Source organism: Magallana gigas, chromosome 6 (genome assembly GCF_963853765.1).
Source record: "Magallana gigas chromosome 6, xbMagGiga1.1, whole genome shotgun sequence".
Lineage (NCBI taxonomy): Eukaryota > Metazoa > Mollusca > Bivalvia > Ostreida > Ostreidae > Magallana > Magallana gigas.
In genome coordinates this window covers 33,553,114-33,568,541 of record NC_088858.1, presented here as the reverse complement: position 1 = coordinate 33,568,541, position 15,428 = coordinate 33,553,114, and the positions used below count along the sequence as shown (strand labels likewise).

General features: G+C 32.7%; 2 protein-coding genes across 2 annotated transcripts; one reads left to right on the top strand and one right to left on the bottom strand.

Moving 5' to 3' along the window:
* Positions 1–128: 128 nt before the first annotated feature.
* On the bottom strand, positions 129–6,797 carry LOC105347923 (uncharacterized protein C1orf198 homolog). The gene is made up of 4 exons (XM_011457174.4): positions 6,461–6,797; positions 5,077–5,127; positions 4,108–4,851; positions 129–2,708 (listed from the first exon to the last, which is right to left on the bottom strand). The coding sequence occupies exons 1-4, from the start codon at positions 6,734–6,736 to the stop codon at positions 2,652–2,654; spliced, it is 1,128 nt and encodes a 375-aa protein (XP_011455476.3). The 5' UTR covers positions 6,737–6,797; the 3' UTR covers positions 129–2,651.
* A 67-nt stretch (positions 6,798–6,864) lies between these two features.
* Positions 6,865–15,164, top strand: LOC105347983 (nuclear exosome regulator NRDE2). The gene is made up of 10 exons (XM_066088638.1): positions 6,865–7,008; positions 7,316–7,415; positions 7,544–7,596; positions 8,404–8,515; positions 8,687–9,642; positions 10,030–10,290; positions 11,252–12,685; positions 13,239–13,372; positions 14,163–14,234; positions 14,860–15,164. The coding sequence occupies exons 1-10, from the start codon at positions 6,921–6,923 to the stop codon at positions 14,983–14,985; spliced, it is 3,336 nt and encodes a 1,111-aa protein (XP_065944710.1). The 5' UTR covers positions 6,865–6,920; the 3' UTR covers positions 14,986–15,164.
* The last annotated feature ends 264 nt before the right edge of the window (positions 15,165–15,428 follow it).

The following is a 15,428-nucleotide window of genomic DNA, read 5'->3' as shown; positions in this document are numbered from 1 at the left end:
ACAGTGTAAGGATATACTCATACTTGTATAGCAAGAAGCTGAATTTCAATGTTATATTTGTACATGCTTTAACGTTTTACAACTTTATTTTAGAATGACTTGTTAATTAAGTGCGAACAATTTTTAAAAATATTTTTTTTTTCTTTTTCATGAACATAAGTTTTGCAGTTATGATTTAATTTGTTTGCAATTACGTGTATTTCAATTTTTCAACAATTATGGAACTTCAAAGAAAAGATTTTTATTTCTTTTAGATAATGACTTTAATTTCCATGCACCATCAGTACATGCCATGATGAGTTCTAGTATTCTTAATGTAATGGAATCGAAACAGGTCAAGTGCTGTTGATATTCTACAATTTTGACAACTACAAATTCTGAAATTTATAGAATGAGTGTGTGCTTGCATACAAACTTACATGTATTAGTGAAGCTTGAGGGTATGTGATTTTACATTACAATGTTGCTTTAATAATATCTGAGATTTCTTGTTGATCGAGAATATTTCGATGCATATGTCATTTTTCCTCTGCCAAATCTCTTTGAGTCCACTTAACCAAATAAATACCAGTATAAATCGTATATTGCAGGTAGAATAAGGCTAGTGGTATTGTGTATTAATTTTTTTTAGCCTTTTCTTACCAGTACATGGTATTTATACATGTGATTTATAAGATTACAGATTATCAGTGCAGACTGTAAGCTCGGCTTGGAGTTGTTTTAAGACCAGAGCTTTCAGATTCATTTTATACACATGTACTTTACAAAATGATCATTGATGGCAATTGTATTGTGATTTATGGCAAAGAAATGAACTGTCCTGCATCAGTATTAAATGTGTTCTCTCATGGAAAAATAAACATAAAAGAAGCTTAAAAGTGTTCAGTAGTTTTTGCAAGTTGGTCATTTTATCCAGTATCCAGTTAACATTAATTTCTTTTAACGGTGTATGTTCTTGAATTATGTGATCGAGGTGCAACATCTCAGCAATATTTAATCTCTGCATCTTGGGATGAAATGTTTGCAACTCTCATATAAATAGTGTCAATTATTTGTAATATATCGGTAGTGGATGGTCAACATTAGGAGACTACAGTAAAACATGCTTATAGCGAAGTCCCAATAATATACTGTTTGCATGCAAATAAACAGAAAACATGACTCAAAAGTTAAATTCTGAAATTTTATTAGATTTTAGAGTAAAATTGCTTTAATTTTATAGTTTGTGTAATGTAAATTCTGATATAAAAATTTCTGTTAACAGATTTTGTGAAACCATTATATTTACAGTATAAAATATATATGAGAGCAAAGTTTTATCCATCACCCAAGAGATTCTTACTTTTATGCACATTGACTAGGGGATTATGGTATAGGTATAAAACTAAGCTGATGAAACTCACTGAGTGATAGATACTTATATCAATATCTAGCACAGGACTTATTACATCTACACTAATGATAAGCAATATACTGTAGTAATAATACGAGAGCATGTATTCATATGATCATATGTGATAATACAAGAGCATGCATTCACATGTACAAACATGGAAGAATTAAATTAATTGTATGCTTATTATTGCATGTTTTTTTATGATAATTTACAAATTTAACCTATCTCAGCAGTATTGAAAAAAAAAATAATAAAAACACAGTTTACAATATTGAGTTCATGGACTCGTGGTAAGACATGTAGATATTGCACACAAGTGATTGCACAGTCAATGGAATTACATTAATTTACAATATGTACTCAAATTGTCATGTACTAGAGAAAAAAGATATTAACCATAATTGCTTTGAATATTCAAGGTTATTCTAACAACAGAAGCTATGAATTTAACATTTTACCTACTTAAAATGTTATAAACACTGTTCTTTCAAAAATATCTGGCGTTTATTAAACCATTAACTAAAGATACAATCATAGAAGCTGGACAGTGCTAAATCAGATCTATGATAAATATTTTTAACCAAAATAACAATACGGAAGCTTGAAATAATGATCATGGTATTGTCAGATCATTCAAAGGTAAAGCATTTAAATGATCAAGACTATTAATAACTGGTATGCCTTTAAAGCCTTACGACTTGATCCAAAACAGAAAACAACCCTGATTCACACGTACTGTCATACAGTAAACATGTACATGTATATGACAATACTCTGCTTTGTTATGTAAAGAGAAATTCATCAAATTTGTTCATAAAATTTTACGGACATGTATATATGAATGAAAATATGTTGTCACAGTTACTAAAATGAATAATTATGAATTATCAACCATTTTCAAGCAGAATGTTGTAAAAATATTTTTAAAAAAATTGTATAAACCATTCATGTACAGAAAACAAGCCCACATGCCATGTTATACAATACAAATATACGTGTACATGTAAAATATGATGTAAATCCAAAATATATAATGTATATAATCGTGAATTATCATGAAAAATTCAAAAGACTGTCACATGGATATTGTTATTAAATAACATATTGACAGATATATTCCATTCTTACTAAAAAAATTGGTTAAATTTTATGGATCACCAGGAGAATAGTCGTCCATGATGAAGCTGTCAACATCCGACACATACATTGTACATGTATTTCAGTCCAGTTTAGTCATGTATATTATTTTCATATGTTACCAGCTGTCTAGGAAATCAAACCCAGTCATGGGTATGGAAGAATCATTTAATGCCTGCAAAACAAAATCAAATGCACATGCTACATATATATGTATAGATTTTTTATTTTAAAAACATATTTATAATATCAGTATTTTTCAGCTTTTGTCATAATTATGTAAATTTTTCTCTATATTGATTATGAGGTAACCTTGCCATTTATTATTATAAAAGAAATACCATGAATAAAATAAAAATCCTCAGGCAGTTTCACATGCATGATAATGTTAAATTAATTTCCACTGTCACGGCTAAATGGATATCCAAAAGTTATCAAGAGAAATCTAAAAAAGCTATTCATTTAAAATACAAAGAGAAGGAGGAGATGACATAGAATACTGGCAAAAAATATATATTATTATTTTTAATAACAGTAGTTTGATCAAAAGGGTTGGATCACGTTGAGTTGCCAGACGCAGATCATAAGATCAAACTTGACACTTCGTGTCTTGTTTGATCTGATGATCCACGCCTGGCGACGAGACGTGATCCGGCTCTTTGGATCAATCTACTGTTATAATGATAAATTTATTATATACCCTTGTCCTTTTAAAATCAACTGTATGAGGTTTACTTATATAACAAAGCTATTTTGAAACAAACTCTTTTAAACTGGCTAAAACACAGAAGTTATTTAATGCGTACTACATCATCAGTTTTAGAGAGTGGTGATACGGAATCGGAAAAGTTAAACCAGTGAAGTGATATGGAAAATCGGATTACACTCTGTAAAATCAACTGTACCAAGAAGGGAAAATTGATGTGTATATAATAAAATGTACATACAGGTATATATCAGCATTACATACCCTTGATTACATTATTCAGAATAAAAAGATTGTAATCTTAGAATTTCGAAATATTTACATTTTATTTCCACCTTTTAACCATGTAAGTACCATAATTATGAAAAATTATGACTAAAAAAATGTGCCACATCCCATGTAATAAAAAAATGAATGCCTGCTAAACCAAACAAATTGCTGCTTCAATACCTTTTTCTTTAGACCTCTGTCTACAGATATCCATATATATAAATATATCATGTAAGTGTTTCAAAGTTTGGAAAACTGGGAAAACATTATCTGTTAAAGTTTAACAATTATCCAATAACATAAAGCGGCTAAATTATCAAAGTTATTACAGTAAAACATGGTAATAACAAAGCATCAGAGACAAGCGATTTTTGATTCAATTTAATCATAACTTGTTATCTCCAAAATGTTAATAGCACATTTATGAAATTAGGAGGAATGAACTGGTTTCACTGTAAGGGTGAATTCATTATAAGTGTGTTCTCTGTAATCGTATTTTACTGTATCTGCTTACCTCAAATTTTATAAGCACTATATAACAGAACAACAGAGAATTTTTAAAAACTATATGAATTATCAAACTATTTTTTTTATTTACCTCTGACTGAGAACTCTCCAATGGTTGCAATTCAGCAGTCCGGTATCCGTCCTCCCCCTCAAACGAAGGCTGGTGAAAAACCACCCCCTCCCTCTCCATGGTCTGCCTGACTGGTTCCTTCAGCAGCGGTTTGTGGGCGGGGGAGGAATTACTGCTGCTCGAGCTCTCCTCCTCCTGACTTAACAACCCCACGGTTCCTGCCATTGCAGGATTGTCAAAGGCGTTCAGTTCCACCTGGTTGAATTCGCGGGAACTTGACTTTGATTTCGACAGAGAGTCCTTCCTTGTGCTGTTGACCAGTGGCTCGCCATCTTGCTGCTTCTTTCTGGAGAAAGAGGAGGACAAACTTAACTTTGTGTTCTTGGTCTCTGACTTAATGGATGGTGTTCTTTTCGGAGAGTTATGGTGGATTCCATTTGGTTGTTTTTCTGTTGCAGGTTTCCGAAGATCCCCGTTGCTGCCTTTGAATGCATAATTAATGGCCTCTGGGCTTTGACTTCTTCTGTCTGAAGAATCATCTGTTTTATTCTGTGTCAAAATAACTTCAGAATGTTTCACTGAATTCATTTCTTTGAGTTTTTCTGGGAATGTATCATTCCATAAGCTTTCGGACTTATACAGGAACTGTGTTTCAGGTGGTTTGGCAGATGAACTGGATTCCTGCTTTTTGGATTTGGATGCCTTTGACGAGGGTTTGGCTAACTCTTCTGGTTCTAAATCGGCCAAAGTTAAATCTTCCTGACTCTGAAAATAGTGATAAACTATTTGATAAACACAAAGAGTAACAAAACACTGTCACAGACAAAAGTAAAAACAGACAGAATGAATGAATGAAAAGTAAATATTAGAGGTTACCTTTGATAACATACTCCCCCCCCCCCTGGTTTGTTTAATCTGATTCTTTACAGCTACATGCACATAATTTAAGATTTTTTTTTTAATTAAAAGGTTCATGATGCTGTTAAATACCTTTGATCTCCAGGAGAAAGGAGCTGAATGTTCATCTTGCCATGTCCAGAACTGGTGTAAGACAACATAAAAAATAATTTAATCAATAATATTTCAATAAATGTAAAAGAATTTCCAGTTATCAATGCTGTATTTATTTTATTTATTTAGTGCATTATGTGCATTTACTGCATGTTTAAAAATCTTTGCAAAATCATTTTTCCTACTATCAGATCTCTGCTGTTTAAAACAAATTTAATGATAACGACTGCATGGGGTAAAAAAAAAAAAACATTTGTTTTCCCTTGGACTGAAATGTCACACTTTCATTGGTTTAAACATACCACATGATTGCCTCATATATCTCTATATTTGTTCGGTGAGAAATAATATTAGGCAAAATGGCTGTCATTGGCCGACACTTCCCTTACTCGTTTTGACATTTCATAGTATTTAATTCATAAACCGCATGCCGTAAGTTCTTAAAGTATTTGGAGTAGTTCCCCTTTGAAATTCTTTAAAATTAGAGTAGTTGCCCTTAGAAGATTGAGTCTTGAGGAGAACAAAATGGCAGCGTCGAAGGGAGAAAACATTTAAAATTGAATAGCAACAAAACATTGTAAGTAAACATGGGTGATGCAAACATTTTTAAAGAGTATTTGATAGGTGAGATTGAAAATTTTAAAGAGTTTAAATGAGTTAAATTGGATGAGATGTTAGACATCTTGTACATGGCGTAGAACATCGCTATCTGTGAATACATATGTCGCTTGGTAGTCCTCGGGAAAACAAAACACTTATTAGGTTAGTTACTGACTCACTACGGAAATATACTGGGTTGATAAATCTCATAGACAGCTCGGCTTCACCTCGCCCTCTATGAGATTGATCAACCCAATATATTTCCGTAGTGAGTCAGTAACTAACCTAATAAGTAATAGTATTCAGTCACTCAGATAATGGTTGTATCCTAACTCCTAACTTTGCAAATTGCTAACCTTGATATAATTAAAAAAATTATTGATAGAAATTTAAGGTTCAATTTTTATTTATATAATTATGTAATTGTGTTTTCTAAATGAATTATTAGCAAAATGTAAATAGAGAAGTGTTAACTTTATAATTAAGAATTTGAAGTTTGTACATAATAGATCTTTTGTTGGACCTATTGTGTTTTCGTAATAAGTTGATTTGATTGTATTCCATTTGATGCACGTTTGACATTTTGTACTTAAATTGCTTGATTTGATCTGATTTATTAGCAGTCTGACTTATAAGTACAATATACAGACTAAGTAATTTTATCCTATGTAAAATGAAAACCCCTATCAACCGATTTAAGATGAATCGATTACCAGATTTGTAATTACAGAACATGTACATGTCAATTGACAATTCAACATACATCATTATTTTCATCAATGATAATTTTCTCTCCTGAAGATATCGTCAATCTTGGAAAACTCTCTGGATATCTCTCTGGTCTATCTGCGTCTTGATACAAACGTCGTATGTCTGGCTTGACGAAAAAATCGTCCAGTGCCGAGTCCTTTTCCTTCAGGTTCATTGCACTCCATCGGTCAGCCAAGAGTTCTTCAACAAGCATTACATCACCAACTACTCGCTTGGTTAGTGGATTTATGGAAGAAAAATACTTTAAAGTGGCCGAATCCATCGTCATGTTTTTCAGATTACGATTGTCTTCGCTCAATTCATTTGACAGACACAAAGGGGGAAAATCCCGGAAATGAAATATTTAAACAGCTCGTACAGAAGATGTTCGATATCGAAATGTTAGCTGGACGATCTATCTATATAATTCTAGTTTCACTTTGTTTCGTCAGAACATCGTTTCGACAAAAGCGATGAATCCACTCTTTCCTGTAGTTAACAAGAGCTCTCTTTTCCCAGTTTGTAACAACAATGAGACAGCATCTAACACAAGTTCAGACGGTAAACATTTTTTTAAGGATTTGTTTTAAAGAATTGATACTGCTAACGTTTAAACAGAGACATAAATAACGTGAATGTTATTTATGTCTCTGACTGCAGTTATTGATGCTCTAGGGCCCATGGATATCAACTTGGTTATAGTTAGGAGTGTTAGAGTTCTTATCAAACTTAGTAAAGCTGCAGGGTCTTTTGTTTATTCAGCTTAGCCATAAATTTTCAATGTCCACATGCATTTTTAATACAAATTCATCATTTAAATTTTCCTTCTACACTATAATGTGAAACATGGATATCAATACATTTTCAGTGAAGTTGGACTGGCTACAAAACAAAAGTTTTCCAAGCTTATCCTATGAAGCACAACAATTGCAGGAACAGAGAGAAGATTCGGTTACTGATCAAAAACAGTGCGTCAGTCAACTTTTTTATGATGATTGATCCTCTAACAAAAAGATTTATTAATTGTTACTTATATGAAATGCATTTTATTATAAAATGGTACAATGTAATAAGTATCTATAATTTCATTACTCAGGGAAATAATTGAATCTTCTGATGAGACTGCAGACAATACAGATGATAAAACAGGTATTTGAATATTAATATTTTGAAAAATATAATTTTATTTTTAAAAATTTACATATTATATTTATTATATATACAGTTGAACTCTGATATCTCGAACATTGATATCTTGCATACAATGGATATGTCAAATTTTTTCACATTTTACCCTCGATATCCCGAATACTCTGATATCTCGAAGTTTTTAAACAGTTTTAAGTAGTTTGAGATAACGAAGTTTGACTGTACATCATTCCCTGTGTATATACAGGTAACTGACTTACTGTTTTCACTTTCATATAGCCCTAAATTCTATGCAAAGGTTTTCTTTTTAAATTGCATTAAGAATGCATTTAAGATACCTTTATTATGTTGAGAGTATTCTCTCATGTGTGAGCATAAAGAGTATATGCTCTTCTTGTTTTGTATATTGTGGGGGGGGGGGGCAAACTATCTTGTAACAGTATTTTTATATTAACTTATTAATAAATTTTATTATACTTTCATGTTAAATACAGACAGTCAGTATTATAATAAAATAAATAGTGCCTGTTTGGGAGGGTAAGAGTTGAAATTGACACCCCTCGATTACCATTGTCAACCTCCGCTTCACGTCGGTTGACAATGGTTTTCTCGGGGTGTCAATTTCAACACTTACCCTCCCAAACAGGCACTATTATATAATATAACATACACTTTTCTTTAATGACTACACATGTACTTTTAAGTAGATTTTGTGTTTTGAATAAATCGCCTCCTGCATGATTTTTTGGCGGAGTAGCACTTAATTAGTATATAATTTGCATATTAAATAATGAATTGCCATTTTAGAGAGTAGAAAAAGAAAGAAGAAAAAGAAACACAAGCACAAGAACAAGAAGAAGAAATCTCATAAAAGAGAAGCTTCAAGATCACCAAGTCCTCCAATAAAAATAAAACCAAAGTATGTCACTTTCATATGCATGTTGTATAAAACCTTACCATGACAAGCATGAATTTAATCATGTGAGGGATATAGAAATTTACGACATATTATTGAAAGAAATAATTATTTTGCATAAAATGGAGAAGTAGGTTACCTTAATTTTTAATAATTGTTACATTTTAATTGAAGGATTACAGAAAATCAAGGAAACAAGGTTTTTATAGAAGAGTTACCTTATCTTGAACCTGAGGATGCTTTTCGGATCGATCGTAAAGCCAATATTCATAACTGGAAATACGAGTCCTTATACAAAGGACACATTGCTGCCTTCCCAAATCTTTATAGAACTACTCTTGGAGGAGAAACCTGTATTAGAGACCATAAGCACAAAGAGAAAGAGAAAACAAAGAGGTATTTCAGTAGAGAAAGCAAGCGGCTAACATCACAAGCTCCAATGTCTCATCTCTTGCCAAACAAAGATTCCCATCAAATTGAATCCAATTTCATACCCTTGCCTCCAGAGACACGTGCTGGAGCAAAAAGTTCTGGAGAAAAAGGTGAAAATGTGGATATAAGAGAGAGACTGATGGATGACAGCACTTCTCATTACGTAAAAGGGGTGGGAGTTGTTACGGAGGACCAAGATGTCTGCTTGACGGAAACAGAACAGAGGTTGAACAAGAAAACGGCAGAGTTCAACCGCAGAACAAGGGAGGAACCTCACAATGTAGATCTATGGTTGGAATTCCTCGAATTTCAGGATACTGTTCTGAGGTATCCAGAGTCTGAGGGGCATTTCAAAATCACAAAAGCAGCAGTATTGGAAAAGAAGATTGCCATCATTAAAAAGGCTATGGAGTCGAACCAGGGAAATATATCTCTAAAACTTAAGTACCTGCAGCTGTGTCGGGGGGCCATGGAAGCAGACGAAGTGAACAAAGAGATGGAGAATTTGATTTTTCATAATCCCACCAACATCTCTCTGTGGAATCAATATCTGCTGTTTAATCAAAGCAGACTGGCCACTTTTTCAGTGTCAAAGATGTGCAAACTGTACCAAAAGTGTATCACAACTCTGGTGAAATATCAGGAGGGTAAACTGACAACTCATACTCTACCTCAGAATTTGTCCAATGATTTACTTGGTACGAATTTCTTTTTTTTTTTTTACTTAACCATGAAAATTAGAGGGATATTGTTCTTAGTCTTTCTTACTTGCCTTTTTTCTATCAGTATTCAGTTTCATATTCCTCCTTAATTTCAAACTAAATTCAAGGTCAAATTAATCAACACACTGTCAGTTAGATTGGCTACAATGTAATGTTATCATACCCTCAATGAAAATTGAAAGTTACAGATCTGGAAAGTTTTTCTTGTCTCTGATTCAATGTAAATGCAAAGTTTGAAAATTAAAGACTTAGTTTAAAAAATGATGAAATTACTGTAACTTTCCTATTTGTCCTTCAATTAAATTTTTAAGTGCTTTGTTAAATTTGTAAACACTGGTAATCATTTCCTACATATTTTTGCAGATATTTTTGTCCGGCTGTGTTCATTCCTGAAACAAGCTGGACACAAGGAAAAGGCGGTTGCTGCATTCCAGGCCATGATAGAGCTGAACATGTGCTGCCCTGAGCGATTGAAGTCAGCAGAACTGACGGACAAGACCATTATTCTGGAGAGCTTCTGGGACAGCGGGCTGCCTAGATTCGGGGAGGAAGGGGCCAGAGGATGGAGCTTTTCGATGGACAATAAGGACTTGCTTCCAACCGAAAGTGAAAATAGTGAGAAAGGTATCGTGTAGAGATTCTGTTTGAAACTATTTCATTCTTTAGTTGCACAAGACATACATTGATGGCATAGGTTGTTGCATGTAGTTAAATAGCAGTATTGAAATAATGGTATAGTGCATGTACATATGTAAAGTAGATTAGTAGAAACTAGAATGCCTGTGCACTGCATGCATGAGAAAGATGGATGTTTTCGTTGGAGAATATTTTGTTCGTATGCCATTATCTAAAGTTTGATAAAATTAAGATGGATATACTAAAAATCAAAAATTTTCACGAGGGGAAATTGTTAGATACATGTATATCATGGTATATGGTTTGGTCCAACTCATTATTTACAATACACAAGTTAAGGGCAAATCTTTGATTGATTTCTAAATTTTCTTTAATTTGTAGAATCATCAGATTATGAATCTTAGTTTAAACTTAGGAAATCAACCTATACATTTATTGAAATATTGTTAGATTTTCAAAATTCTGGAAATGTTCAACTCCCTGGTGATAACCTGAATTCTGGAACTGTTCAACTTCAGGGCTGCGTTCAAGATCGTAGCAGCTAGCCTAGCCGTTAGGTCGTAGATATCTTAAGGTCTATTGAATGGACCGCTAGGTTAGCTGCTAGGTCTCAGATTTGAAGAAGAAAATATTTAACGAAAGACTTATTACACCGACATAATTTGTTCATTTCAAGTGGAAATATACTTGTTAAATTTCATTATAACTTAAAGAATGAACAAAATATTACTAAAAAAAAATAGATTTCATGTTTATTACAAAATGTTAGCTAAGGTGGCCATCTTGAATTTGATGCTTAAAATATTTAGGCTACAAATATCTACGAAGTGGCTGGGCTAGCTTACCGTTCAACTACATAGCCCTACGTAGCAGCTACGATCTTGAACGCAGCCCAGTGTGATATAACTGCTAATTATTCAAGAATTTTAAAAATCCTTTTATGTTATAGATTCATCAGCGGAGGAAGAGGAGCAGTTGATTCTACAGCAAGAAAAGGAGAAATGGGAAGCATGGCTACAAATTGAAACCCTACGAGAGTCAGTTCATTGGTTACCATGGAAACCAAATTTGACAGAAGGAGAAACAATGGATGACTGTGAAGACATAGACAGGCTTGTTTTGTTTGATGATATTTCACATTTCCTGTTTTGTGTGCCAGAGAATATGACATCTAGACTTTTGATAGAATTTCTGAATTTTCTTGGATTTGACAACTGTCAAGGAATAGAAATGGAACAAGAAAATGGAAAACTGAAACAGATATTTGACATTTTCAGACTTGAAGATTTTAAAAGATCACATTTATTGCAAGAGAGGGCATTTTTTCATAAATTCATTGGGAACACAATTCAACAAGGACTTCTAAAATTCCAGGGAGATTTTCATACCAAACTTGCAATTCTCTGGTTAAGATATCAAGCACAAAATGAAGACTCAAAGAAAGTCGAATGCAAAAAATTCAAGAAAACAGCCAGAAATGTGTTAAAAGACCCGACAAACAGGAACAGCAAAGCTACTTGGTTGGAATATAGTCGGTTACTTTCTAGTCTCGGTGGTCAAAAAGATGCAATAGAAGTGCTTGAAATGGCCATTCCAATGTTGTGTACAGACAATGACTCTGAAAAAGAATATGTACCAGCTTTTTATAGAAATCTGGTCGAAAATGTTCTCAATTTTCCTGTCGAGGCAAATTTGTTTCAGTTAAGCAAAAACCATGTCAGCATAAGTACGGAGAATGTGAAGAAATGTGTTCATGTTTTAACTTGTTTCTGTGAAAATCGCCATTCCGACCTGAAAAATCCGGACAGTACAAGTGCAGTAAGCAAGTTAAAGAGTAGAAGGAAAATGGAAGAGAAGTTGGATTTGTTATTGCAAGACCACGAAAAAGACACCAGTAGAAGCAAGGAAGAATGGGACAGTTGTCTTGCTACATCCCAATGCTGTGCCTTGTTTGAGTATGTCTTCTCTGATCTGAACTTGGACTCCGCCTTTTGTGTATTAAACAAAGTGCAGTGCAAAGTGTTCAACTTAATGAGTTCACTCACTGCAGACAGCAATCAAAGTGTATTAAACCAGAAACTTGAACGTTTCCTTGAACAGATTTTCAGGTTCAAGATCCGGATAATCCATCATCATATGTGTGTTCATCATTCTTCATTAGGTCCACTCAGGGAAACAGTGGAAGCTGCACTTGAAATATTTCCTGACCATGTGTACTTTTTGCATGTGTTCACAGAACTGGAGAAAGGCAGTATGGTATTTGGGAGGCTGGACAGGTTCTTTGGACATTATATTGGGAGAGCTAGCTCCCCTGTTTTAACTGTGTTTGCTGTGGCTTCCTTGATAAGGAGACAAAAACAGAGAACAGAACTCTCCAGTGCTGGTATGGGCAATTAATTTTTGAGAATCAAATATGTTATTTTGATATTTTAACTCACTATGCTGAAAAATTTAAGAAGGATTTTTTTTTCATTTATAGCTTGCTACTCCAAAGAAATAATTATGCTGCTAAGTACAAATTAAAAAGTTGAATATATTGAGAAAAATGGATCACATGTATTGCATGTTTCCCCAAGATCATATAGTTCTCAGGCCAAAACTTTCGGAATAGATCAAATTAATTCCCTTACTTTTTAACACAATGTAGAAATTAACAAAAATATTTTTATTTCCCTTTCCAATTTAACAATGCACTACATCTGCATTTGATAAATGCATTTGATAAAGTTTAGCAGTGCATTAAAACCTTTTGTATTTTTAGCCTTATTTGTATTGCAATATAAAGTAAATGTAAGAAACCCTGGGAAACCTTTATTTCTGTCGAAATCCGGCTTATATAGTCTTCCTCATGCAGTAGCCAAGCTCTTGTTCCAGTGTATTGTTGAACTGTAGAAACCATTGAAAAAGATATTTTTTTTAATTCTTTTGATTGACAGACCCTGAAGGTGTTCCTTCCCATGCTGGCAGTGCTGGTTTGATGAACAAGATCAGGAGTTACTTGGAGCGGTCCTTGGAACTGCCGAATTTAGAGCACTGCTCCATTCTATGGAATATGTATCTTTATTGTGAGGTTAGTTGTAATGGAGTTCATTTACATTTCTAATCTCTTGTCAAATCAATCCTATTTTTTAAAGCGGTTTTCAGTACTTGTACTTAAAGACATTAAGGTGGAATAACACATCAGGAAAAATTCACTCGCATTAACAGTAAATTATTTGATTATGAAAGATATAATGATAAATAAACTGTACATGTCAAATAAGCGAAAAATTTGCAGTTTGGAATATAAAAATGAATATCTAAAAAATTCAACATAGAAAGTAACAACAAAAGCCCCTGCAAGATTCGAACTCGGATGTACAAATCACAAGCCCAACAATTTATCCTATCGGCTATGGAGTGAGTTACATGTTACCATAAAAAAATTCTTTTATTAAAAAGAAATGTCGTTTCGATCAGAGGTTTATAAGCAGTTATGAACTGATCCTGAACGTAAAATTTTTAAAAGCAAGTAGTTTTTTTTATTTCATACAGAAGAAATTGTTAATAGGCCATGATAAATATTCATGAGCAGACATTACTCACCAATCCCACAGATTTTACCATATGTTTGTATATTACTTGGTTTACAATTTATTATTTTACAGTCTGATCTAATTTTAGTCTTTGGACTTGAAATTTTTAAATTTTCTGACATAGTTATACAGACTTTTTAATGCAAAGTTAGAACCAGAGATCTATGGTCGCACACTAAAAAAAAAAATTAATTAATTAAGGTCTCAAGGAACACAGGAGAACAATTTATCAGTGAAGTTTTTTTTTACACATCTGCAGCACAGTTATTGCATTGTTTTTTTCAGAGAAGCTTTGGTCACAGTGAGAGGGCTAGTGGGCTGTTTTACAGATCTCTTCAACTTTGTCCGTGGGTCAAGGTAAATTGTGTTCTTACCTATTTGATTTCTGATTTAACCTCTTTAAAGGATATTACATATAAGTGATGAATATCTTCAAATGTCCTGAGAAGTTTGACACTTAACTTAGTGACGTCAAAATGAATAGGGATAATTTCATTTTCTATGCCTTAGTATGCATATATGTACCAAGTTTGGTGTCTGTACAACGAATGGTGATAAGATTATACAACACCTAATCTATCAGTACTAACTGATCAACTAAATGACAGGTTGAAAACAGTATATGCTCCTTTTTCTCAGATGGTACGCACTACATGCAAATGTATTACAATTGCATTCTATTACCAAACTTTTTTGTATAAATACAAAATTTACAATAAATAATATTTGCAAAGACTGGCAAGAAAACATTTGCAAATGAATGAGGAATTTCTGAAAAAAAACCTTTGCAAAATCTAAAATAGCCAGTATTATTATGTATAGTAGATGTATGGGTGTGATAGGATGTTTTACATTTAAATTATTTATATTTTTACATTTGATTATAATTAGCAGAGCGATCCTAAAATGCTTAGTACAGTTTTTAGCAACTTTTTTAAATTCTTTTTTAAGCCATCTTTTAATACATTTTTAATGGTTATAGGACTTGTATTTGGATGGTGTGAAAATTTTCAAAGACTCTAAACTGGAGGAAATAACAGACCTTATGATGGAAAAAGAAATTAGACTTCAAATCCCATTAGAAGAAATGGATATTTTACAGCAGTGAATATCTGATTTTGCAAGTGATGCAATTTCAAAGAATTTGATAAATTGTTAAGTTTGTACAAACTTTAAACTGATATATAGTGTAGGTGTATATGCCTCTTCGACATGAAACTGAAACATCAAACTGTTCATGTAATTTTATGCTTATGTATTTGATATAAAATATTTTTATAAATTTTCTGTGTGGATTTCATTTTTCATTGGGAAATGAATTGGTTAAGATTTTAGCAACCCTTTAGCTTTAGTTAAATTGACATATATTACATTCGAAAAGTGATTAGGGTAATCACGTTTATAATTCAATAAGATGTTTTCGATATGAAAAGGATTTTTTAAATACAAGAAACATACTGCAAAAAGCGTAAGTTCTGAAGGAATTGTAAAAGGGTAATAATTTATATCATACATGTACTTATTATTCACCATTCAGCAACATTTTATTTT

What these genes read in the sequence shown, in the direction of transcription:
- LOC105347923 (XM_011457174.4), bottom strand. Translation starts at nt 6,736, where the DNA reads ATGACGATGGATTCGGCCACTTTAAAGTATTTTTCTTCCATAAATCCA. An exon ending in TCATTGATGAAAATAATGAT is followed by an intron (nt 5,128 to 6,460) that starts GTATGTTGAATT and finishes GTCTTACACCAG; the next exon opens with TTCTGGACATGGCAAGATGA. An exon ending in CTTTCTCCTGGAGATCAAAG is followed by an intron (nt 4,852 to 5,076) that starts GTATTTAACAGC and finishes CACTATTTTCAG; the next exon opens with AGTCAGGAAGATTTAACTTT.
- LOC105347983 (XM_066088638.1), top strand. Translation starts at nt 6,921, where the DNA reads ATGAATCCACTCTTTCCTGTAGTTAACAAGAGCTCTCTTTTCCCAGTT. An exon ending in CCAATAAAAATAAAACCAAA is followed by an intron (nt 8,516 to 8,686) that starts GTATGTCACTTT and finishes TTTTAATTGAAG; the next exon opens with GATTACAGAAAATCAAGGAA. An exon ending in AAGTGAAAATAGTGAGAAAG is followed by an intron (nt 10,291 to 11,251) that starts GTATCGTGTAGA and finishes TTTATGTTATAG; the next exon opens with ATTCATCAGCGGAGGAAGAG.